At 40.8% G+C, this 24,266-nt stretch overlaps 1 protein-coding gene across 5 annotated transcripts; it reads right to left on the bottom strand.

Annotated features, from left to right (window-relative positions):
- Window positions 1-240: 240 nt before the first annotated feature.
- On the bottom strand, window positions 241-24,266 carry si:ch211-198n5.11 (methylcrotonoyl-coenzyme A carboxylase 2). Of its 5 annotated transcripts, XM_061825340.1 has the most exons (14): window positions 24,104-24,256; window positions 22,785-22,883; window positions 22,473-22,637; window positions 22,200-22,393; window positions 21,895-22,073; window positions 21,725-21,805; window positions 15,586-15,764; window positions 14,699-14,915; window positions 11,840-11,931; window positions 9,599-9,755; window positions 7,033-7,155; window positions 1,194-1,436; window positions 993-1,091; window positions 241-393 (listed from the first exon to the last, which is right to left on the bottom strand). In XM_061825340.1, exons 1-13 carry the CDS (start codon window positions 24,121-24,123, stop codon window positions 1,005-1,007), a joined length of 1,836 nt encoding a protein of 611 aa, XP_061681324.1. In that variant the 5' UTR covers window positions 24,124-24,256; the 3' UTR covers window positions 241-393; window positions 993-1,004. The 5 variants fall into 5 exon arrangements, with proteins under 5 accessions (XP_061681324.1, XP_061681325.1, XP_061681323.1 ...); XM_061825341.1 differs by lacking the exon at window positions 241-393 and having other exon boundaries at window positions 607-1,091; window positions 24,186-24,266; XM_061825339.1 differs by lacking the exon at window positions 241-393 and having other exon boundaries at window positions 607-1,091.

The following is a 24,266-nucleotide window of genomic DNA, read 5'->3' as shown; positions in this document are numbered from 1 at the left end:
TAAATTTTTATTGAAGAACATAACACTGAAGAACAATGGACTTTTGAATTTTTAAAAAAAGAGCTCTTTCTTGGTATATTGCAATATTGTATAGCTTGTTGAAATAAAAAAGGAGAAATTCATAGCACAACGCAGAGAGGGACATCTCCAGTAAACTGATTTAGTTTGAAATATGCACATTTCAAACATTTTTTGCATGTAATGAGCCTTTTGCAATCAAATAACTCAGTAGGCAAAAACACTGTCAACAAAATTTGGGGTCATTTGATCACTGAACAAAGTGAAAATGGAAGAAAATAAAGTAGGCAGCAATAACAGTTTCTTCTTGTTCACAGGAGACTTCCCACAAAACGGAGTATGTTTCAGTTTACTGATGTTGAACTGGGAAAGGGCCTGCCGGAGAAGAAGCTTTCAGGTTGACTATTACAAGCAATTTTCTGTCCACAACTATATTTGTTTTATTAGTAAGTCAGGCCCTATACTGTATGAGAGAATAAATACGCGGTGTAAATCAATTACCAATAGATTAATTAATTCAGTACATCTGAATCCTCTGTCAATATAGTGTCACTGACTACAAATACACCACAGGCATCAAGATGTAAAATGATTTAACTGTTTTATTGCGGTGATTGAGATGCTTTACAAGCAACGATAAAATACTTCACAACATAAACAGGTCTTAAGGACACATTTTGAGGCCAAACTCTCATTCTGTTCTCATGCAACAAGAGTAGTCAGCATACACACAGACTTCCAATTTGACTCATTTATGTTCTACTTCATAAATACTGATTCTGTTATGTTTTTACATTATATCTACACAAACATATGTGTTCATTAACATTATCATAACAAAGAAGTGAGTTTGTAGTTTGCTCTACTGTACTAAAGTTAAAATAGCCCTCACGTAAATTCAATTCAAGTACAATTAAACAGGTTCAAATTGTTTTATAAAAGCGTTCTCAAAAAAGTGTACAAGTACTTCTCACCCTAAGTTGTTTCTAAATTCGTAAAAGTGCGGTTTGAAGATTCTCTGTTGAAAGTTGATGGCGCTGCTGTTTGATGATGCTCAAACAGTTCCGAAGAACCTGCAGATGCACACAAATTTGAAGAAATAAATACATTAAATGTTGCGCACATTACTGAATAATAAGAGGCATTAGTTGGCAAAAATCTACACGATACTTTACCCTTCGAGTGTCTTGAGGGAGAATGACTCCATCGTCCCAAAGTCGTCCAGAGGAAAAAAAAGCTGAGCTCTCCTCCTCTAATGCCGTGTTCAGCTTGTCCTCCATTTTGTTTCGATCCTCCTGCTCTTGTTCCTCCTGATCACTGTTGGAGTGAAGCAGAGGGCCAACGTGACCTGCAGCTGTCACGGACACTCTGGCATTGGGCCACAGGAACAAGAAGTTAGGATCAAAAGAACGTCCACACTGGAGACAACAAGGGGGGAAAAATGGGAAGAGAGACAAATCTCAAGAATTACTCATCAATCATTATTAAATTTACGAATCATTGATCAAGGCCATTTGTTTGACTGCACATTCCTCATCAAGACACTGAGAGTAGAAGCAAAAAATATTTCAACTCTGAAATTTCTAAAATTTCAACATTACTTCGAGTGCCAAGTGATATTCAACTAAAGCACGGTCTGCTTAATCTAATACCAAACATGCAATTAAGTTAATACACTGTTATTGAAAATTAATGTAAACATTCACAGACTCGGGAGGAAAACCTACGTGAACCCTTTGATTGATTAACTTCTTGATACTATTTTGGCCGCAATAACTGCAACCAAATGTTTCCCGTAGTTGCAGATCAGATGTGCGCAACAATCAAGGATGCATTTTGAACCATTCCAATGAACAAAACTGCTGAAGTTAAGCAAGATTCATGGAATGTCTGCTGTGAAGAGCTCTCTTGAAATCATTCCATAGCATTTCAATCAGGTTGAGGTTAGGACTTTGACTTGGCCACTCTATGACATGTACAGTGAAGAAAATAAGTATTTGAACACCCTACTGTATTGCAAGTTCTCCCACTTAGAAATCATGGAGGGGTCTGAAATTTTCATCATAGGTACATGTCCATGATGAGAGAGATAATCTAAAGTGCATGTCCACTGTGAGAGAGATACATAAATCCAGAAATCACAATGTATCAATTTTTAATGATTTATTTGTTTGATACAGCTTCAAATAATTCTGACCCTCAAAGACCTGTTAGTCCGCTTTTAAAAGTCCACCTCCACTCCATGTACTATCCTGAATTAGATGCACCTGTGAGAGGTCGTTACCTTCATAAAGTCACCTGTCCACCCCATACAATCAGTAAGACTCAAACTTGTAACATGGCCAAGACCAAAGAGCTGTCCAAAGACACCATAGACTAAATTGGGCAACTCCACACGGCTTGAAAGTCTACGGAGAAATTGCCAAGCAGTTTGGTGAAAAAAGGTCCACTGTTGGAGCAATCATTAGAAAATGGAAAAAGCTAAACATGAGGGTCAATCTCAATGGGAGTGGTGCCCCATGCAAAATATCATCTCGTGGGTTCTCAATGATCCTTACAAAGGTGAAGAATCAGCCCAGGACTACACGACAGGACTTGGCCAATAACCTGAAAAGAGCTGGCACCACCATTTCCAAGGTGACTGTTGGTAATACACTAAGACGTCATGGTTTGGAATCATGCATGGCATGAAAGGTTCCCCTGCATAAACCAGCACATGTCAAGGCCCGTCTTAAGATGGCCAATGACCATTTGGATGATACAGAGGAGTCATGGGAGAACTTTTTTTGGTCGGATGAGACCAAAATGGAACTTTTTGGTCATAATTCCACTAACTGTGTTTGGAGGAAGATGAATGATGAGTTTCATCCCAATAATACCATCCCTACTGTGAAGCATGAAGGTTTGAGGAACAACCTCTTTCCCTCAGTAAGAGCATTGAAGATGGATCGTGGCTGGGTCTTTCAACATGACAATGACCTGAGGCACACAGCCAGGAAAACCAAGGACTGCCTCCATAAGAAGCATATCAAGGTTCTGGCATGGCCTAGCCAGTCTCCAGACCTAAACCCAATAGAAAATATTTGGAGGGAGCTGAAACTCTGTGTTTCTCAGCGACAGCCCGGAAACCTGTCTGATCTAGAGAAGATCTGTGTGGACGACTGGGCCAAAATCCCTCCTGCAGTGGGTGCAAACCTGGTGAACAACTACAGGAAACGTTTGACCTCTGTAATTGCAAACAAAGGCTACTGTTCCAAATATTAACATTCAAATACTTATTTTCTTCACTGTATTTTCTTCTTTCGTATTATTGGCACCTCTCTACCCACTATTGAGGACTTTTACGCAAGACGAACTAGGTCCAGAGCCGGCAGGATCCTTTTGGACCCTCCACATCCTGGCCACCAGCTCTTCCAACTCCTTCCGTCGGGAAAGTGCTACAGATCAAAGCAAGTCAAAACTAGCAGGCATTCGAACAGTTTTTTCCCCTCTGGCAATTAAGTCATTACATTCTAAATCGGCAAATTTACTATTTTCTGCCTTGTGCCATTGTTGGGACACTCACTCACATCCTGCGGGTAGAATCGATATTAGTATTAGTGATATATTTTGTAGCGTATCGCACTATTCATCACTTTAAACTGCTCCCTTTGCACAATTGTCATTGCACTGGTCTATAACGGGAACCATCCATGGAAGAAAAGCAACTGTGCTGAATTTTCTCTACTTATAAACAGTTCGTCGAAGCGTGGACTGATGATCAACAAAACTTTCAGAGATACTGTACTTTTGTAACTTTTTACAGCTTTTAACAAGTACAAAATCAATAAAAGAAGTTCTTTAGAGAGCGCTTATGAGAGAGACATGGAACACATTTGGCAACGGTTCTACAAGAAACAATTACGAACTGCTGTGTTTTACAGTGGCCAGATCAGCTTTAAGCCGCACCTTCAATCTTGTCTCATTGATTAGACTCCAGGTTGGCTCACACCTGACTCTGATTTAGCTCTTGGAGTCTCTGTAGCCTAAAGTTTAACTGTTAAATGTTATCTTCAATGAAAATATGAAAACATACATGTTCATGTGGTATTAGTTTAAGCAGACTATATTTTTATAATTTAGATTATGATCAGACCTCCTTTTATGACAAATGTATGCAGAACTTTAAGAAATTCCACAGGGTTCAGACACTTTTTCCTCATGTTTGTATAAAGCACAAGATTTTTGAGATGGACTTGAGCGGAATGAGAGTCATACAGTGGGTACGAAAAGTGTTCAAACTCTGTTATTTTGTAGACATTTGATAAAATCATTCAAGTTCTTTTTTTTCCACATTAATGTACACACACCGCCCCATATCAACAGAAAAAAAGAGTTGTTGAAATTTTTGCAATTTATTAAAAACAAAAACAGATATATCACAGCCATAAGTATTCAGACTTTTTGCTCAGTATTCCGTAGAAAGACCATTTTGAGCTAATACAGCCATGAATCTTTTGGAGAATGATGCAACAACTTTTCCACCCTTGGATTTGGGGATCATCTGACATTCCTACTCGCTGATCCTCTCATGTTCTATCAGGTTGGATGGTGAATGTTGCTGGACAGGCATTTTCAGGGCCCTCCAAAGATGCTCAATTGGGTTTAGGTCAGGGCTCTGCCTGGGTCATTCAAGAAGTGTTGTTCTGAAGTCACTCCTTTGTTATTTTAGCTGTGTGCCTATGGTTATTCTCTTGTTCGAAGGTGAACGTTTGACCTATTCTGAGGTTCTGAGCACTCTAGAGAAGGTTAACATGCAGCATATCCCTGTGCTTGAACGCATTAATCTTTTCTTCAGTTCCAAACAGTCAGCCCGTCCCTGCAGCTCAAAAACACCCCCATAGTATGATACCCCCACCAAAGTGCTTCACCATCAATATGGTTTTGCCCATCTCACTGGAGCACAGTCACAGTGATCTTCTGGCTTTTCTTTACCTCTCTCACCAAGGCTCTTCTTGTCTGATTGCCAAGTTTAACCGGCCAAGTGTACTGGTCATCCCAAATGTTTTCTATATAAGGATTATGGCGGCCAGTGTGCTCTTAGGAACCTTAAATGTAGTACAAATGTTTTTGTAACTCTGGCCAGATCTGTGCCTTGCCACAATTCTGTCTCTGAGCTCTTCAGAGAGTTCCTTTACTTTCCTCTGAGATGCACTGTGTGTGCTGTGAAAAAGTATTTGCCACTCTACTGATTTTTTTTTTTTAACATCTATCACACACAAAGGTTTCTAATCATCAAAACAATATTAATATCACTCTGAGACAATTACACAAAATTGAGTTTTCTAATGACAAGATCCCATGAAGCAATGCATCATGCCACGATACAAATAAATATAAGAAGAAATGAGGAAAAACAGTGATAGAAATCTATCTGGAATAGGTTACAATGCCATGTCCAAGGCCTTGGGGCTCTAGCAAACCACTGTCAGAGCCATTATTAACAAATGGAGAAAACTGCGAACAGTGGCAAACCTTCACAGAAGTGGACATCCAACTAAGATTACTCCAAGAGTCCAACGACAACGCATCCAGGAGGTCACAAAACAGAAATGTGATTTGACTGAATGAAAAAAGACTAAAAAATAGCTGGGGGGGTGCAAGCATGATCAAAGGATGACCACCAATTTTAACACGCAGGTTTTATAAATTGTGTTATGAATAAAATATATCTAGTACATCTATAAATAAATGCTATTATGTTTTCACAATGTACACAATATTAATTCTTTAGGTGCATACCTTTACCCCAAAATATTACAAATTCAAATACAAATTCAACTATGTAAACTACTAGAAGTGAAACAAAATTGAATTCAGATTTGCATCATGGCATGCAAGTGTGCTTTCATTGCAAGTATATCGTATTATTTCAAAAACATTTTAATTTCTTGACTGAATGACTGAAATGAATTTGACATTTATTAACGTCATGTTTCGTTATCAGTAAATAATGGACATTTTTACAACTAATTGCTTCTGAACTGTCACATCGTTATTGATGACTGTCTGCAACTGGGGTTGGATGTTTCAGTGGATCTTGCCTCTCAATAGCGGGAGTAGTGGAAGTAAATAAGGGATGAAGTCCGTAAGGTTTGTTGGCCTTGGGTTGATATCCGAATATACCAGCTATAGTATATTGCTTCCAGTTGTTTGACGTGTTTTTGTTGTTTTGCGTGAACTTCCAATGCCTTGAAACCTCGCTTAACAGAGTGGTAACTTCCTTCTTTCCAACTGGATTGATGATTTCTCGCTCCATCCAATCCCATCGGAACTTATTTTTGACATCGATTTCTTTCACTCGAGCGGCGTCTTTCCTCTCGAGCACCGCCATCATGTTCACTTGCAAATGGCCCCATAAAGTGCCTTGTATACAACAAGTGTTTTCATTTGTCAGGAGGAACACATTCGACCAATCAACAGACGTGTATCAAATTTTCCACCTCATTTGGAAAAGTCGGATTGGAAAGTGAACGAGTGTAGTTTCTGGCACGGGTTACGGTGGGAATATTGCATAAAAACGGAAAATATTTTTTCTTTATCAATGCAATTTAAAAAGACAGAATTCCACCTATAAACAAAAAAAAAAAAATCACATGCCTTCTAAAGAACCTCGAACAACTCTGCAAAGAAGAGTGGGACAAAATTCCTCCAGATCAAATTGAATGACTCGTCACCAATTATCACTTCATTTCAGTTATTGCTCAGTGAAAAATTTAAGGTGGTCTGTATACTTTTTTTCTTTCACTGTAAGTGAAAGAGGTGCTTGAAAATGTGATGTAGGCACACTAATAGGATTTTAAACACAATTAAGGAGCCCTCGAGCAAGGGTGAGAGACAGGGACTAGACAGTTGCACTCCACTGTCACTGCCACATCCCTTCTTGGACAACATGTTTGCGAAATGTTTTTTATGTGGTCACACTAAAAAAAACAACATTATTTTAAAAGGTAAAATACCACAGGAACACCTTACCATTGCATAGCTGTCACCACCATGGCAACCACCTATCACTATAGTGATTTTGGGTACAGAAGCACAGGCTACTGCTGACATCATTGAACCTTGAGCCTTTAGACAGTTACTGTTCATCTCTGCCTAAAACAAAGAGAAGCACATTAAATGGGAGAAGGGTTTATTTTGCAGTGTCCAATGCAACAACATAAGTAGCTTGTGTGTTATTACTGTAGGGTACCGATCAGAATTGAGAATTGAAAATTGTCAAAGACCTAAGTCTGGCTAAATTTTTCTGGCATTCTAATCATTTTATCTCCGACCTGACCTGAACATGACACAGTTTATACTGTAAGAGTCTGTATTGGAGGAGGGGGGGGGGGATCCGTCTGTAGACTGCAGTTTAAATGTAAGCCCTAAATCAGAATAGCATTACCCCATTACTCACAGGGTTTACGTTCCTTACACCCGCACGAATAACAAAAATCTGCAAATAAAGGATGCAGTATTAAGGCATACTGGTTACACTGACAGCATGTGTTTAAAGTGCCACTGTCATGAAATGCATGATTTTTAGTATGTTATTAATGAAAAAACGTCAGCTGACATGGACCCATGCGTTTTTTTTCACCACCAAACATGATTTTGACATATACAGCTTTTTGTAACTCCCGCCATGAAAATCCTCTCGAGGGATTTGTTTTCGAGAAGAAGCAAGAAGTGACGTACATGGCAGGACCGCCCACAAGTGGACTTATTTGTTTCTATTAGGTTTACCTCCGGAAAGGTAGCTCGTTGTTCCTTCGTGTTAGCCAAAATGCCGGCTCATTGCATTGCTGGACATTGCTTGAACACTTGGGAGGATGGATTTACCCTTCATAAGTTTGCAAAAGACCCGGTTCGTCGTGAAAAATGGATTGGACGGGTGCAAAGGACCAGAGCTTTGTTAGTTCCAAATGACAGGTAGGTGCATATACAGCGACTAAAAAAAAAATAATAGGTTGCTAAATGTGTCGATATCCGCATCGGAAGGCCTCCATGCAGCAGCCGCTGAAGGACGGCCTCCGCAGGCCTTGTGGATCGCTACCTGGCCTTGTCGACAAGGCCGCGGCAGGCTGTCGGCCGGGGTGGCTCATTTCCGCCGCGGAAGTGGGCGTTTAATCACTGCCGCGCGGAGGTCAATAGGGCGGGGAGGTGGTTTGGCTGTTATCCACGTCATCTAAATATGGCTCGAAACGATAGGGTAATATTGCCCCGGTCAGTAACTTCATTCGCACTCACACTTGTGAGATGTTTTCTTTGAAAAGAGCTTCCGTGTGAGAAGGGGTGTGTTCATGTCCCATAGTAGGGTCCACCGCGTGTTTTCAATGGCGAATGTCCGGGGTGACATTACGGACAAGGAAGCAGCCAATATGGCAACCACTTGGATGTCGTCGAATGACACTTCCGCAACTTTGCGCATGGATGACGCGCTCTCTGATCATATTTATTTTTTCATGTAGACATTGAAGTGAATAATCTTATATGTATTTTTCATTTCAATATCTATTTTAGAATGTTTATAGGGATGACACTAGACCTTTAAGCATGGATCTAAGCTACCATTTGATGGTGCTCCGGAAGCAGTGAGGAATAATTGCTTTTTACATTTGTAAGCAGAAGGAAGCTTACATTGCCCCTCACACTGCCTGCGTAAGCACGTCATTACGGACGATATTGTACACACTCACGGTCCACATCAAAACTTAAATTATCACACCACAACAAACAGAATAGCATAACCAGCAAATAATAAAACGGAAAAGAATGACTCATGAAATAATTAACACAAAACATGCTTTGCGGGACTCAGGACCTCCATATGGCGCAAAGCATGTTGGGAGCATGTAAAAGTGCATGTTTTGTGTCAATTATTTTGTGAGTCATTCTTTTATTTGTTCGGTATGTTATTATGTTTGCTGTGGTGTGATAATTTTTGTTTCGATTTGACACCATGTCTGTGTATAATGACTGGCCTGCAGTGTGTGGGCAATGTTAGCTTCTACTGCTTACTAATGTGAAACGCAATTGTTTTTCACTGCCTGGTAAATGCCATCATATTGTAGCTTCCCTGCACGCTAAAATACATGCTGGCATACATCCTCACAGTGTAAGCTGTGTGTTTCAATGTACTTTGTTGGACAAGTCACACAACTGTAAATGTTGGAACTCAGTGCGCACATAAGATGCACCACATTGTAAGGCGCCAAGTCTAATGTGGCACCTTGTCTAGAAGAGAGTCCAAGACCTTCACGGTTGTGAAAATTTGGTACATAAAAAAACAAAAAAAAAACCTTGAAGAGCAAAATCAGCGAATATGACGGGTGCGAATGGTGAATTGCGAATGGACAAGGGCTCACTGCACTTGGTTTCAGCGCCGATATTGGCCCAATTCGCTATGAGGGCATTTTCCTACACTGGGCCCTACTTATTTTCATGTGAGTGAAAAAACCTCTTGTAGTGTGACAATCCACCACGTTTATCCTTATTTTGTGTGTATGTGTGAATATACAGTTTTCCCAAACACCTGTTGTAGGGATGTGTGTACCTGTGACACCGAGAGGGTGAGTCCTGCTGATGGTGCAGTGTTCTGGAGAAAGAGCAGTGGGACATCTCTCTGATCACAAAGTTGGACAAAGTGGCTGCCTTTCAAAGCAGCCTGATATGAAAGCTCTCCATTGCTGGCTACTATTCCTACCAGGTGACTGAGTTAAAAAAAGATAAAAACAAAAATATATAAGCAACAGACCACATACAGAACATATATACAAATTGTACTGAACAGAAATGAAGGGTGTACTGGGGAATGCCTTGCCAAATGAGTTACTCAGCTCCCCTCCCCACAACCCCTTCAGTGAAGACTGTTCTTTCCAAATTACATGTCTTTAATTTATGTGTAAATCTCATTTTTAATTCTCTGATGAAGAGAAAAGCATACAACAAAATAGTTTTCTTATGGTCATGGTGCGTCCTGTTGAAGTATTGCACCAGATGCGTCTGATGGCGATGCAAAGACATTTGACTAGTGTCAAACTTGCCTAACATTTGTCACCTCCATGGCAATGAGCGAGGAATCATTCTCAAATCTTGTAAAACATGTTTTCTGACATTTGCACAATGTTCCAGAAAACAAAAAGCTCAGATTTTTCTGCTGGTGTTGAAGTGAGACTTTACTTGAAAATGTACAAATAAGTAGAATGGAAAGATCTCATGAGAAAAGTGCTCTTCTAAAGCTGAGCTTTGTGTTTATCTTCAATGCCGACCATGGCATACCTGTTTATAACGCCCCGCGTGTGTGGGTGTGTGTGTGTGCGCGTGTGTGTGTCCGTCCTAGGTTTCCAATTGGCACTGCGGTTCATTTCCTTGTCTCTCAGCTCCCTTGGTGACCTTTGATGTGTGGAGCCTGCAAGCTATTGCAATTTGCAGGTTTTAAAGCCCAGCGGTGGAGGAAAGGTGTTGTCAGATTATTGCTACTGCCATCGCTACTTCCTCATTTCAAGTATTTCAAGTTTCATGTCCCTTGTAGTGCCATGTTGTTTTTTACTCTCACGTGTCTACTGTTTTCTGTTGTGGCTTTAGATCGTGGTTACAGATTATGTACTTTTATTTGGCCTACTCCTTTTCAACTTGGCTACATCCACCAGTTATTTTGCCTCACGACATACCCTTATCACAGTTTTAGGTTACACTTTTGTATTCTTTTCATCCATGGCTGTCATGCAATTTTATTTTTTTAAAGATTATTTGCTCTTCCTTTGGTTTGTTGTCTATCTACATTGGGATCCGTTTAACTTTTGCAAGAACACACCTGAATGTGTGGTTATGTGTGTGAGAGAGATAGAGGGCACTTACATTTTCTGGCAATACACGTGTTGTAATACAAAAGATGGATCAGTGCATTAACTTTTGACAGAAAACCAACTTTCCATATTCTTAGCCGCTTATCCTCACAAGGGTTGCGGGGAGTGCTGGAGCCTATGCCAGTTCTCACCGGGCAGGAGGCGGGGTACACCCTGAAGTGGTTGCCGGCCAATTGCAGGGCACATAGAGACAAACAGCCACACTCACAATCACACCTAGGGGCAATTTAGAGTATCTAAATAATGTTGGATGTTTTTGGGATGTGGGAGGAAACCGGAGTGCCCGGAGAAAACCCAAGCAGGCACGGGAGAACATGCAAACTCTACACAGGTGGGGTCAGGATCTATCCCTGAACCTCAGAACTGTGAGGCCAACACTTAACAGCTGATCCACCGTGCCGACAGAAAACCATTATCATCAAAATTGACTGGCAGAATGTGCACACCCGTGCTGCCCTAATGACCAGGCTAGATGTGCACTGATGTTAGCATCTAAAAATAGTAAGTTTGTTATTAATTTTTCAGAGAATACAGGATTTTATCGGAATTTTGATGAGTCATTTGATGTTGAATTATAGAAGAATGAATGAGTTAAACTCAAATGTAACTCTGCTAAACTAGTGTGCACTCATTTTTATGAGATTGTTTATAAATCCTGGTTAAAATAAGCGTTTTCTCAGGATTTTTAGAGAATTTCCACAATTAAAGATCTTTTTTTTCATTGTATGCTGTTTCAATTGTATTATTTTATTTCTGCTTCTTGTTTTAAATGTTTTTTTTTATTTGTTTACAAGCACAATGAGTTACATTTGAAGTATATTTTAACTCGTGTTCCAAATGTAGTATAACAGCCCCCCCCCAAATAGAAATATTAAAATCAACGATTGCCATTGTTATTGTTGTTGTGTACGTGTGTTTTATGTGAATACCCATGTATCTTTGCAAAGCCAGTGACAAGTGTGGTTCCAAAACAAGCTTTAAACTCCTGGAAGCGGCTGCCGTCTGTCAGTCGACTTATAACCTGGATAAACAGAGACAACCATCAGTATTTTACAAATTCATTATTGATTGAATTGATGAGTGGTGGCCTCACAGTTCTGAGATACCGGGTTCAAATCCTATCCCCCTTCTGTGTGGAGTTTGCATGTTCTCCCCATGCCTGCATGGTGTTTTCTCCGGGCACTCTCATGTCCTCCCACATTCCAAAACCATGCATTCACTGGAGTGTCTAAATTGCCCCTATGTGTGATTGTGAGTGTGACTGTTGTCTGTCTCCATGTGCCCTGCGATTGGCTGGCAACCAGTTCTGGGTGTACCCCGCCTCCGGTCTGATGATAGCTTGGATAGGCTCGAGCACTCCCGCAACCCTTAAGTGGCTCAGAAAATGGATGGAGGGGTTGCCAGCCATAAAGACAAACAACAGTCATACTCACAATCACAACTAAGGGCAATTTAGAGTCTCCAATTAATGCTTGTTTTTGGGTTTTAGGAGGAAACCGGAGTGCCCGGAGAAAACCCAGGCAGGCATGGGGAGAACATGCAAACTTCACACAGGCGGGGCCAGGATTTGAACCTCAATTCTCAGAACTGTGAGAGAGATGCTCTAACCAGTCGCTCCACTGTGCTGCCATATTCTGACCAATTAAATGAAATTTGATCATTTCCCATTGCACACTACAAGAACTCTCACAGCAGGCACACTATAATTTGCCAAGGCACACTGGTTGGGAACCACTGACTAATATATTAATTTGCAAATGTCACGACCCATCGAGATGGAGGAGGACCCAAATACAGCGTAGGTCGGTACACACGGGTTCACGATCAGAGATAAGGGAGTGCAGCAACGGGGCATGAGTTCCAACGATCTGCCGAAGACCAGTCGTCCCCTGGGTCCTATATATACCGGAGTCAATCAGCCAGCATGAGGCGCAGGTGTGCGCCTCCTAATCAGTGCGACTGTGCGGGAACCCACACAGGCTAGACCGGCAAAACCATGACAGCAAATGCTGGAACTCAGTGTGCGCATAGGGTGAACCAAATTGTAAGGCTATTTGGCTAATTGTCAGGCCCATCTAATGGGGTGCCTCGTCTATTTAGAAAATAATTTAAGACCTTTACGATTGTGAAAATATATTTGAAAATACAGTAAATTAAAAAAAAAAACAAAAACACTTGGAGACGAAAATCCACAAATACGAGGGGCCGCGAACGGTGAACTGCAAATGGGCAAGTGCACACTGTATTTGCTTTGTAAAGTGAACGACTACATAAAGTAAATATGAAAGTCGACTTTCATGAAATTCGTGAAAATACAAATGTGAGCATGAGGAGGTCCGGGGGCATGTATCCCCGGGAAATTTTTGAAAAAATTGATGTTTGTGGTGGATTCTGGTGATATCTGAACAAAATTCAGTCCTGCCCAAGAAAAAAAAAATAAAAAATTGGGCAGAAGTTCCCCAAGGGCCAAGCCCAGAATTTTTTTGCCCCCCATCCCCCTATCACTGGATACCACAAAATCATATTTGTCATTAAAATATGCCATCTTATCTCAAGACGAATGAATTAAGTGAACAATTCAGTAAAAAGACATCTAAAATTGTCCTTTTTGCCACATTATACATATTATAGTATAGATATACAATATACACGAAAATATATCCTAGAATTTCTACACCGTACAGCAAAACATGTTAAAGAAGTTGATCTGTAGTAATTACTATTAACGTTTAAGTCTCAAACTACTTACGTCACGTTGTACTGATACACTCGACCACATTGCTCACAATCTTAGATATAGATCTAGTAATGCTAATAGTATAATCAGTTGCCTTTAATATTTTGATATAATACACGCAGTCACTCACATTTGAAAAATGTACGGGTGTGGTTAGTCATGCTCACAGATAAAGTTGCGGGTGTAATTAGGGATGGCCTTAAAATAACTTACTGGATGAATATAACATAACGGTAAATTAAAAATAAATAAACAAATACATAACTAAATTAGAAAACGAAATTTTAAAACTCAGAAAAGATAATTTCCAATTTCAACTGATATTAGTAGAACATGATATAAAATGGTATTTAAAATTTTTCATCAATAAAAATTCTTGATCTGACAAACTATCTGAAGAAAAGTTGAATGCACTGGCCTGTCAAGGAATAAACATCAACTGTCTATACTCGCAATGTTTTGAAAATGCTGAAAGTTTAGTTCAACGTAATCGCCGTCACACTGCCTTGCGATCGACGCAATGAGAACCCCTGGTGTAACTGAATTTCCTTTGACATGGCTCATGATGTTGATGACTTTCGACGTAAATGCGCTCGCATTACGTGATGCAGTTCTGAACATGTACGGTTAACTTGCATTTCCTGTTTCCGGGTGAATACCGGTTGTTTCGGAGCAGGCTTGTTGAGTTAACACCGTTTATGAAATAAACACGTAAATTAATGTCAAGACCACCCAAAATAAGCGACGTCTTGAGAGAATGCGAGGGGAGGGGCGGTACTGTTACTCATGTTAGTGCCTCAACGTGGCTACGCTCGTGAAAGCAAAACAACGAACTCAAACGCATGTTCTTTCAATGTTGTCAACTTATATCTGGATTAATTTTAGGCTATTTTTCCTCAATTTTCTGGAGGAATTTTCATGAAAATTTCAAAATCCGGAATTCCGGGAAAATCCGGAGGACTTTCATCACTGATAAAGAGATCCCAATTTAAGACGATTTGGGCATTATACCAGGCAGTGTGAATGCATCCAAGTGGTGTAGCTGATATACCATTTTAACATCCAGGCTGTAGTTGTAACTTCTGGGGGCAAGTCCCAATAGGTCCTCTGAACTATAAAGTGGCTTCTCTTCTTCTTTCCTCTTCCTCATCTTCTCTTCATCCTCCTCCTCATCTTGCAGTGTGAAGTTGAGGGTGGATATGATGTTTCGGGTGTACTCAAAGGCCTCCTTCTCTTCCCAGGCAAAATGATCCACACAACCACTCACCCTGAAATCGAATAATTAAGACTTATTTATGAGTGCATTCCCGTATATCGTGCAGTGGTACCATGACTTACGAGTTTGATTCATTCTGTGACTGAGCCTAATACTCAATTAACTACTCGTGTGCATCCAATCAATTTTCCACAATGTAATGAATTGAAATGGCATTCATCAATTCCAGCCCATGCAGCCAGGCTAAAAAAAAAAATACATTTAAATGTGTCAATTTTTACAAATACAAATAGCACTGTATTGCACAATATAAATATTAAGACATAAAAGGGTGTTATGAAATAAACTAGTTTGACATATTGAAATTAAGCCGAGAAAACAAACACACAAGCACGTGCATACACAGTGGCATTCATGTATTGACACGGCCTAGTAATGATATCGGAGCTCCAACTAAACCGCTGGTTGGTCATTTACTACTACTACACTCGTCATACTCTAAAATTTGGCTCATTATGTAAAATCAAAAATGTAAATGGATGAAACGATAAATAATTCAAGCAAGCGACTGCTCATAACTTGAAAAACCCTTAAGTTGGGGAACTCATATGTCAGGATATTGTTTCCATTTTCGCACACATGGATTTTGAACTACAATGTCAACCTTCTAATGAAAAATGTAACCATCTGATTCAATAGTTTGTAAGAGTATTTGAACTTACTCAGCATGTAGTCTTGCTCCTCCAAGATCCTCTGGTGTGACTTCCTCACCTGTGGCAGCCTTGACCAGTGGTGGTCCTCCCAAGAACATGGTCCCTATCCGATGTACCATCACTGTCTCCTCTGCCATGGTGGGGATGTAAGCTCCACCCGCTGTGCATGAACCGCACACCACTGACACCTTTATCACGGGGACTGAGCTATTAGTTTAGAGGACTTAGCATATTGTCAAGACACTTATCCTCACAAGGGTTGGGTACTGGAGACTATCCCAGCTAACAATGGTGAAAGGGTGACTACCTTAAATTGGTCGCAAGTCAGTTGCTGGGCACATAGATACCAACACTGAGTGAGAATTGATCCCACGGTGCCCGCACTAAAGTTAGGCATGTGTACCACTACACCAGGGGTGACCAACCAGTCAGGGATGAAGAGCCACATTTTTAAATGTGTTACTGCAGAGAGCCACATCATACACATTAAAGGGGCATACACCAAGAACTGGATGTCAGGCAATCGCAGGGCACAAGGAGACAGACAACAGTCGCACTCACAATCACACTTGGGGGCAATTTAGAGTCTCCAATTAATGTATGTTTTGGGGATGTGCGAGGAAACCGGAGTACCCAGAGAAAACCCACACAGTCATGGGGAGAACATGTTAACGCCACACAGGCGGGGCTGGGATTTGAACCCCGGTCCTCGGAAGTGTGGCCCATGCTCTACAGCTGTGCTAACATGCCGCCCCATGGGCCTGTAATTAAAAATCCAGGTCGATGTTAGCGTGGAGTGAGCTGAAGTGAAGATTTTAAGCTGTGAAATGTGATAGATTTCTGACAGAAAAGCCTGAGAGTGGCTTACTGTTGTGCTAAAAAACAAAAAAATATGAGCTCTCCTGCTCTGGTAGCAACATCTTGTGTTTATACACATTTTTTCATTTAACTGTGCATTTCACATTGCCATTTTGAAAGCAAAATTGACCATTAATTAAATTAAATTAAACCATTAATTACCATTAATATCCAACAAGTAAAGAACCTTTCCTCTTATCGAATTTGTCATCTCTATAAAATATAGAAAGCATCTGTGGCCTTTTGTGGCTTATGGGGGCCAACCGAGTATAGCGATATGGTGCCTCTCTTTCATTGGGAAGCAGAATTCACCAAGTGTTGGATTGTTTGCCCACTACTCACAACAACCAAAGAGGAGAGGACGTGCCATGTGGGGAGGGTTGGGCATCGAGAATTGAAAACCAATTGGAATCCAGACTAACTTTAGGGTTCTATGGAAGTGGATTAGAGGCACAATTCACTGTCTGAAATTCAAATTCAAGTGGCTACAATTTGCTGTCTAAAATTCACCGTCTGTGCCACCAGGCAGGGTTACTTCAGGTCAGAACCGAACACCCAGCCAATCACAGTTACACTTTCTTTGTCACGTGACGTCACATATTAAGAAAGCTTAACTGGATTGGCTAGTTGTTTGGTTCTGACCTGAAGTAACCCTGCCTGGTGGCCGACACGGTGAATTTTAGACAGCAAATTGTAGCCAGTTGAATTTCAGACTGCAAATTGTAGCAACTATTGAAAATGTGATCACTTTACATTTCAAATTCAAATCCTGTTTTCTGTGGCATTTCAAATTCAAATCCTGGTGGCACTAACTTACTTCCATAGGGTTCTGCCAGAAACGTTCACATTAAAATTTTTAGGTTACGAGTTTCAGTTCCTAGTCTTTCAGTTGCGAAGAAGTGGCAAAAAGCAACAAAGAATCGGCCTAAACCAACGAAGAAGAATGCCATCCTTCAGTCCAAAGGTGGCGGCGAACAAAAGTGTGTCTTAATTTTGTTAAAATAAATGACCAGTCACGTCAGTGCAACACTTGGAAAAAAATGATATTGTGCAAAGGAGGCTTTCAGGGTGTGTACAGTTGGACTCGCTCTGAGCATCAGCCGACATTAAGCGGAGCTTCAGTTCGGTCAACTCTCAGTCAATTGAAACGATAGGCAAGCGATAAAAACATTACAACAACAAAATACAGCTATGCCAACACTGAGACAGCAAACAGATTAAAGTGTGGGCATTTCTTTTACTCTTCAAAAACAAGGTGTCGATGACAATGGCCTAAAACTTCACCATAGCAACTTTACATCAAGATTAATTGGGACAAAATTCACATAAATGTCTCACAGTATCACAAACACTAACCTTGTACCCTATCAGTGAGGGGGGGAAAGGAATCAGTGTTTTATAGCATTCAGTTCCATCCATTAAAAAAAAAAAATACTGGCAGCAGTGTGAAGTTCAAAATATAATAATAAAATAACAATGTAATATTTACCTTTTAGCTGAAAGATTCATAGGCTTCCGCTGATCAGGGTTGATCATGGGGTGACATCTTAGTTATTCGTGGAGCAGCATCTCCAGTGACTGTAAAGACCTATGTGTGAGTGACACTCTCTTTGGCATAAGTTGCAGATGAAGGATGGTGCTGGTCTGTTGGAGTTGCTGCGCTCCTTTCTACAGGCTCGTTGCTTTGCAGCAGCCTCCATCAGCTTTGCTTCGCCTGTTTTGAGGTACCGAGTCAGGGTCTCTCTCCACTTTGAGTGGTCATCTGCCAGGCTCTAACAAGTCTCTGGGTTCATGTTGGTGGCCTTCAAGACCCCCTTGACGATGTCGCGGTACCGCAACAGTGGTCATTCCATAGCTCTCACCCCAGCAACCATCTGACTGTACACGGTGTCTTTGGGGATGCGGCCATCTTACATTCGGCTGACATGGCCTAGCCATATGAGTCACCACTGTTGGAGCAGAGTGTACATGCTGGGTAGACCCATTGCGAGACAGGACATCAGCATTGGTCACTTTGTCCCGCCAAGAGATTACCAGGATGTGGCAGTGGCTTCGCATGTGAAACGTGAAGTTGCCTAACGTACGTGGTCCATGTCTCACTGCAATAGACCAGCGTGCTGATGATGCAGGCATTGTACACTGCCATCTTGGTCTTGTACGACAGCCTTGGGTTTTCCCACACACGAGACGTGAGGTGAGCAAGAGTCGTGGCTGCCTTCCAGATCTTCTTGTAAATTTCCACATCTAGAGAGAGATTATCGGTGATGGTTGAGCAGAGGTAGATGAACTCATGGACCACATTGAGCTTGTAGTCAACTATAAACATGGACGGCGGTGTCTTGGTTCCTTGTCCAAGGATGTTAGTTTTCTTGAGGCTGATTGTTAGCTCGAAGTCCTTGCAGCCCTGGGAGAAATGATTGATCAGGGACTCGAGATCGTGCTGAGGTTCAGTTACTACAGTACGGTCATCGGCGAACAGCATCACTTTGCGGACCATAGTCTTGGCTCTGAGAAGGGCAAGATTGAAAAGCCTCCCTCCCATACTGTATGATCGAGTATGCAGGTAGATGCCTTCTGTTTAGGTGCTAACAGCATGTTTCACCATCAGAGCGAAGAAAATACCGAAAGGGTGGGGCAAGGACGCAGCCTTATTACACTCAACTACAGATGCTGAAGGGCTCAGAAATGCTGCCGTTAAATTGTACAACACATTTAATTTCGGTGTGGAAGGATAGGATCATGCTCTTCAGTCTTTGTGGTAAGCCGATCTTTGGCAAAATCCTGAGGAAGCCTTCTCTGCTGACAAGGTCGAATGTCTTGGTAATAACTATGAAAGCGACGTACAGGGGCATCTGCTGTTCTCTCCATTTCTCCTGCACTTGGCGGAGGGAGAAGACAGCAGCAGCTCCTCACCTGCGCCTGATTGGCACAAATTATGCCATCTATTTAAGCTTTGTGTGTTGTGTTCGTAGTTATCGGTTTGTATTAGACTGCGTGAGTATACGAGCTTCTTGTGTGTCATTTGCCTCATCTTTAAAGGAGAAGTCCGGTCATTTGGATTAACAATGTATCCAATAGGTCATTTCATATGTACTGTACCTTGAAAATTTGACGTTAATCCTCTATCGTTTAATAGTGTTTTGAGAAGATTTTTATCAGCAATTACGAACTTTCATGGGCGCTGCCATTTTGGCGAGTCACATAACCTATGTGCATGGATGTGACATATTACGTGCCCCAACAAAGGCTCGCTTACATTGGGACACAATTATGGCCAGCGCTGATTTCTCGGATTTATCCTCATCTGATGAAGAAATAGCAGTATTCGTTGATCGGGAAGACGGAGGAATACGTCCATACAGATTTGAACCCGTGGCTGCAAATAATGTTGAATATTCGAATGGTTCTTTGGACGGGAATGACGTGAGTCTGACTACGCGGAGGCTGATGCGTGGGACACACTATTCATCCTATTAATTTTGGAGTGCGTGTAAGCAAGCCAGCTGAGGACAGCACTCGTAGCCATGATGGATGGTAGAACCCAAAAGTGAAAGGTCGCTGTTATATCGTGGGAAAGATTGTTTTAGCCAACAGGGTGGCTGGGGTCCAAGTGATAATGAAATGATCTTTGGGTTGGTGGAAGTTAACACTGTCTCCGCAACAGCGGCACGGTAGCTCAGCTGGTAAACCGTTGGCCAGTTCTGAGGACCCGGGTTCGATTTTTGTGGATTATTTTTTTTTTTGTGTGGAGTTTTGTGTGTCTATGTGTCTGTGTGTGGAGAATTGTGGAGTTTGCATGTTCTCCCCATGCCTCCGTAGTTTTTTTCTGGGCACTCTGGTTTCCGGTCCTTAAATGATTATTTTTGTTACTAGCTAGAACATTTCGTGGATTACTTCTATCCAAATTATGGCAAAATTTCACGATACAGTAAAGTATTTTACCGTGTCCGATTGTGGTGGTACCGCATGTGAAGACACTACAAACCGGCAATGATTTCTTTGTTTGCGCCCATAAATGTCACATCCGTACACGTAGGCCATGCGGCTCGCCAAAATGGCGGCGCCATGGAAATTCGTAATTGTCGATAAAATTCTTTTCAAAACAAAATTAAATAATATAGGATTAACCTTAAATTTTCAAGGTACAGTACATATGACATGACCTATCGGATACATTGTTAATCCAAATGACTGGACTTCCCCTTTAAGTATTAGACTGATTTTCTGGATTTTTTTTCTCATTTTGTGATATTTTTTTTTAAATTCTCATTTTGCAAACGAAACGTAATCAGAAGGTTAGGGTTAGAAGAGTCTCTGCTAGGATGAAGGGCAAAATTTAAAAAACAGTTGTGAGACCGGCCATGCTGTATGGATTAGACGGTGGCACTGAAGAGACAACAGGAAGCAGAGCTGGATGTGGCAGAAATGCAGATGTTGAAGTTCCCTCTAGGAGTGAGCGGGTAGGATACGATTAGAAATGAGCTCTGAGGGACACCCAAACTTGGATGTTTTGGAGATAAGGTTCGAGAGAGCAGACTTCAATGGTTTGGACATGTCCAGAGACGAGAGAGTGAGTATATTGGTAGAAGGGTGCTGAGGATGGAGCTGCGAGGCAAAAGAGCGAGAGGAAGACCAAAGAGAAGGTTGATGGATTTTGTGAGGGAACACATGAGGGCATTTGGTGTTAGAGAGGAAGATGCACGAGATAGGCTTAGATGGAAAAAGATGACAGGTCTCCCTCATCTTTTTAAGTGAGTGAACTTGCACAATTGTGGCGGACTAAACACTTTCATGCACCATTGTACTAACATACATAGTGTAAACTGTAAATATTGGGTTAGTGAAGTTCAGCTATAAATTAACATAAAATTTCTTTAGGATGGGCATGATTTTGTTGGGTTCATCTATTTAAAAAAAAAAAATCTCTGCTTGAGACATAGACTTTCTTTTCCGATTCCAAGGCATTATTAAACATCTCAAAACATGCCGACGTGACATTTACAGTCTTTAATTAATATTAATAAAACATTAATTGTTGCAATGATTAAACAAAAAATATATTACAATATCTGCAATTGGCTGTCAACCAGATCGAGATGTAACCCGCTTCCTGCCTAAAGTTAACTGGACAGACTTTAGCACTCCCATGACCGTTGTGAGGATAAGTGGCTCAGAAAATGGATGGATGGATTTATCCATTACAATATATTACATTTTATTAAAAATACTCATGATTAAAGGAAATTTCTTCACATACATTAAAATTTCGATGTTTGTCAGGTGCACTTACCTGTGGAATCTTCATTGCAGACATGATGGCTTCATTATAAAATGTCCTCCCCCCCTGGTTCTTATCAGGAAAGATCTCTGACTGTGAATTTTTAGATACAAGAATAGAATAAGGGAGATGAAAACACAATGGTGACTGACCATAACTTCTAAACTTGACAAAAGACTGACCTGTAGTGGTAGAAAAGCCCCTCCAGAGTCAACCAAATACACACAAGGCAGGCGGTTCTGAATCGCCACCTCTTGTGCTCGCAATTGCTTCTTAACTGTTATCGGATAAGCTGTGCCACCCTTTATTGTGGCATCATTGGCAATGAACACACACCATAAACCATTGATCCTGCCAACACCTGAAAACATCCATATTCAAACGTACAAAAAGTACGAAGTTAAGATAACTGCTGCAAAGCATCCTGATTAAATTTCACTTCCTAGAGTTAGTACCAAAAATGTTCCTCTAATTAGTGATTTCTGACCTGTCAGGCAGCCACCAGATGGAATATCTCCATATGGTAGACCTAAACCCGCAAAGCGTGACAGCTCTAGGAAGTCCTCATCATCCAATAGTAGGGACAATCGATCCTTAGCCAACAACTTGTTCCTCTGAGTATGTCTTATAATGGCATTTTCACCACCTCCTTTAGTCACCTTCTTATTCAGCTGTATGTACCTGAAAATAATTAAATATAATAATTCAGTGAAGTGGAATGAATGGGCAAGCAGCATTAGGTTCCACAGAAGACCTTTACTTGTTGTGGCACATGTTGCTGTTTCGAAGGTTAGCTTCATAAACGTGCTGGTGGATAGTCTGGAGGGGCAGGTCTAACACCGGGAAGGCACTACGCAGAGTTCTCCTTATTCTGGCTGCAGAGTTCATACATCGGACTGAACACCGCTGATATTGCGCTGCCATCCTGCACCACAAAATTCATACATACAAAGCAAATTCAAATTATTTGAAAAAAAAAAGAACTAGTGGAGACAAGTAAGCGAGAACTTTGATTTTGTTAACTAACAGACGGAAAAATGTGATGCGGACAACATTACTCTTTGATCTACACCTGTATTGTTCCTGCTCTGCTGTTCCTCTCAACATCCACAATGGTGACTGCGAGTAACGCGGCACAGATGTGCATACTCTTCCTCCACTGTATATGATCCTTCGTGGGGTAGAAAGCAATCTTACAATTAGACAGATGCATTTTGAAGCTTTTCAGGCACAAATACAAAATACTTTGTGTAGAAGAATTTGCATTTTTTTGACCAACACTGGACTTCCTACAGGTGCCTGCCAACAACTGATGAGTACACAGTTTCCACATGTTCATGGAGGACAAGGTGCTGAGAATACACTTGTGCTTTACCAAACAAAGTAAATGGTGTCAAATTGTATTATATCATTGGTCATTTCTTTGTACAGATCTGAAATGTTGTTTTACAGTGACATACAGGTATAATATATGAATTTAATAGCTGAAATCCTGTGCACGCATTAAGAGATACAACATCAAATGTACCAAAAAACAACAACAACATGATTCTTTGGGGCAGGGCCACTGTTACAAAGTAACTAAAATCGCTCTTGATGAGAATTTGTAAAGTTACCAGAACCCAAGATTTCTTCTGTTAATTATCTTATATACATCAATGACTGAATTTACAGAATTTTCATCAATAGTTATGCATTTTCAAGACTGTGCAGTATTTATTTGAATATAATAAGCTGTAAAAGCAACAACAGCAATCGCTACAAACCGGGATACAGTGGGGAATTTCACTGCAGACAAAAAGATACAGCACAGGAGGAACACTACAGGGCACTGGTCAAAATTAAAGCATGACAGGCATTTGCAGCTCACAATCCGTTTTGTTGTTGTAATTTTTTTTTTTTTAGGGGCTCACAGCGTTAATATCAACAAGTGAGATGGCCCTTGATGACATCTCACACTTCGCAGTTTTCCACCATTCACATACTTATTCGGTGCTATGTAAATATCATGAAATGAAATTTTTAGTTCTAAATTTTTTTTCTCATATTCTCTTTTTAAGCTATACAACCAAAACAAAGGAATTGACCTTGGCGTTCCAATACTTTTGGAGGGGAATCTCTCCATAGAAAATAAACAGTAGCCTTATGACTGCTTGCGCATGGATGAAGCTCAACCAAGCGTTACATATATTTACATACCACAAACATACGTTTACGCGGTTTTGGGGGCGTAAAACCAAACATGACCTACAAGTGTTCTCGTTTACTTATTACAACCACGATTGGTTACTCATAGTAATAGAGACTTGAGGTAGAGAAATTCATGCCAAAGGTCATAAATGTAGTTGATCGTGTTAACATTTCAGCTTGCAGATGAGAAAACATCTCTACCTTACAACGGAGCGGTACATGTCTACGAATGCCAGTTGCACTGCAGCTAAAAAGTGGACTATGAGGAGAGAACTACGACCACCTTTCGACGTTCTTGCAGGATTTCCTTCTCCCTTGTGTTACTTTGCCGGCTCTTTGGGAATACAAATGAAATTTACCCCAC

This window comes from Syngnathoides biaculeatus, chromosome 7 (assembly GCF_019802595.1).
Source record: "Syngnathoides biaculeatus isolate LvHL_M chromosome 7, ASM1980259v1, whole genome shotgun sequence".
NCBI lineage: Eukaryota > Metazoa > Chordata > Actinopteri > Syngnathiformes > Syngnathidae > Syngnathoides > Syngnathoides biaculeatus.
This window is presented reverse-complemented; position numbering and strand designations above follow the sequence as displayed.

Excerpts from the sequence above, each read along its gene's own strand:
- si:ch211-198n5.11 (XM_061825340.1), bottom strand. The coding sequence starts at position 24,123 with ATGTACCGCTCCGTTGTAAG. Across the intron at positions 21,806-21,894 it reads GGGCTTTTCTACCACTACAG|TCAGAGATCTTTCCTGATAA; the intron begins GTCAGTCTTTTG and ends AAAAATTCACAG. Across the intron at positions 1,092-1,193 it reads TCCCTCAAGACACTCGAAGG|GTTCTTCGGAACTGTTTGAG; the intron begins GTAAAGTATCGT and ends GTGCATCTGCAG.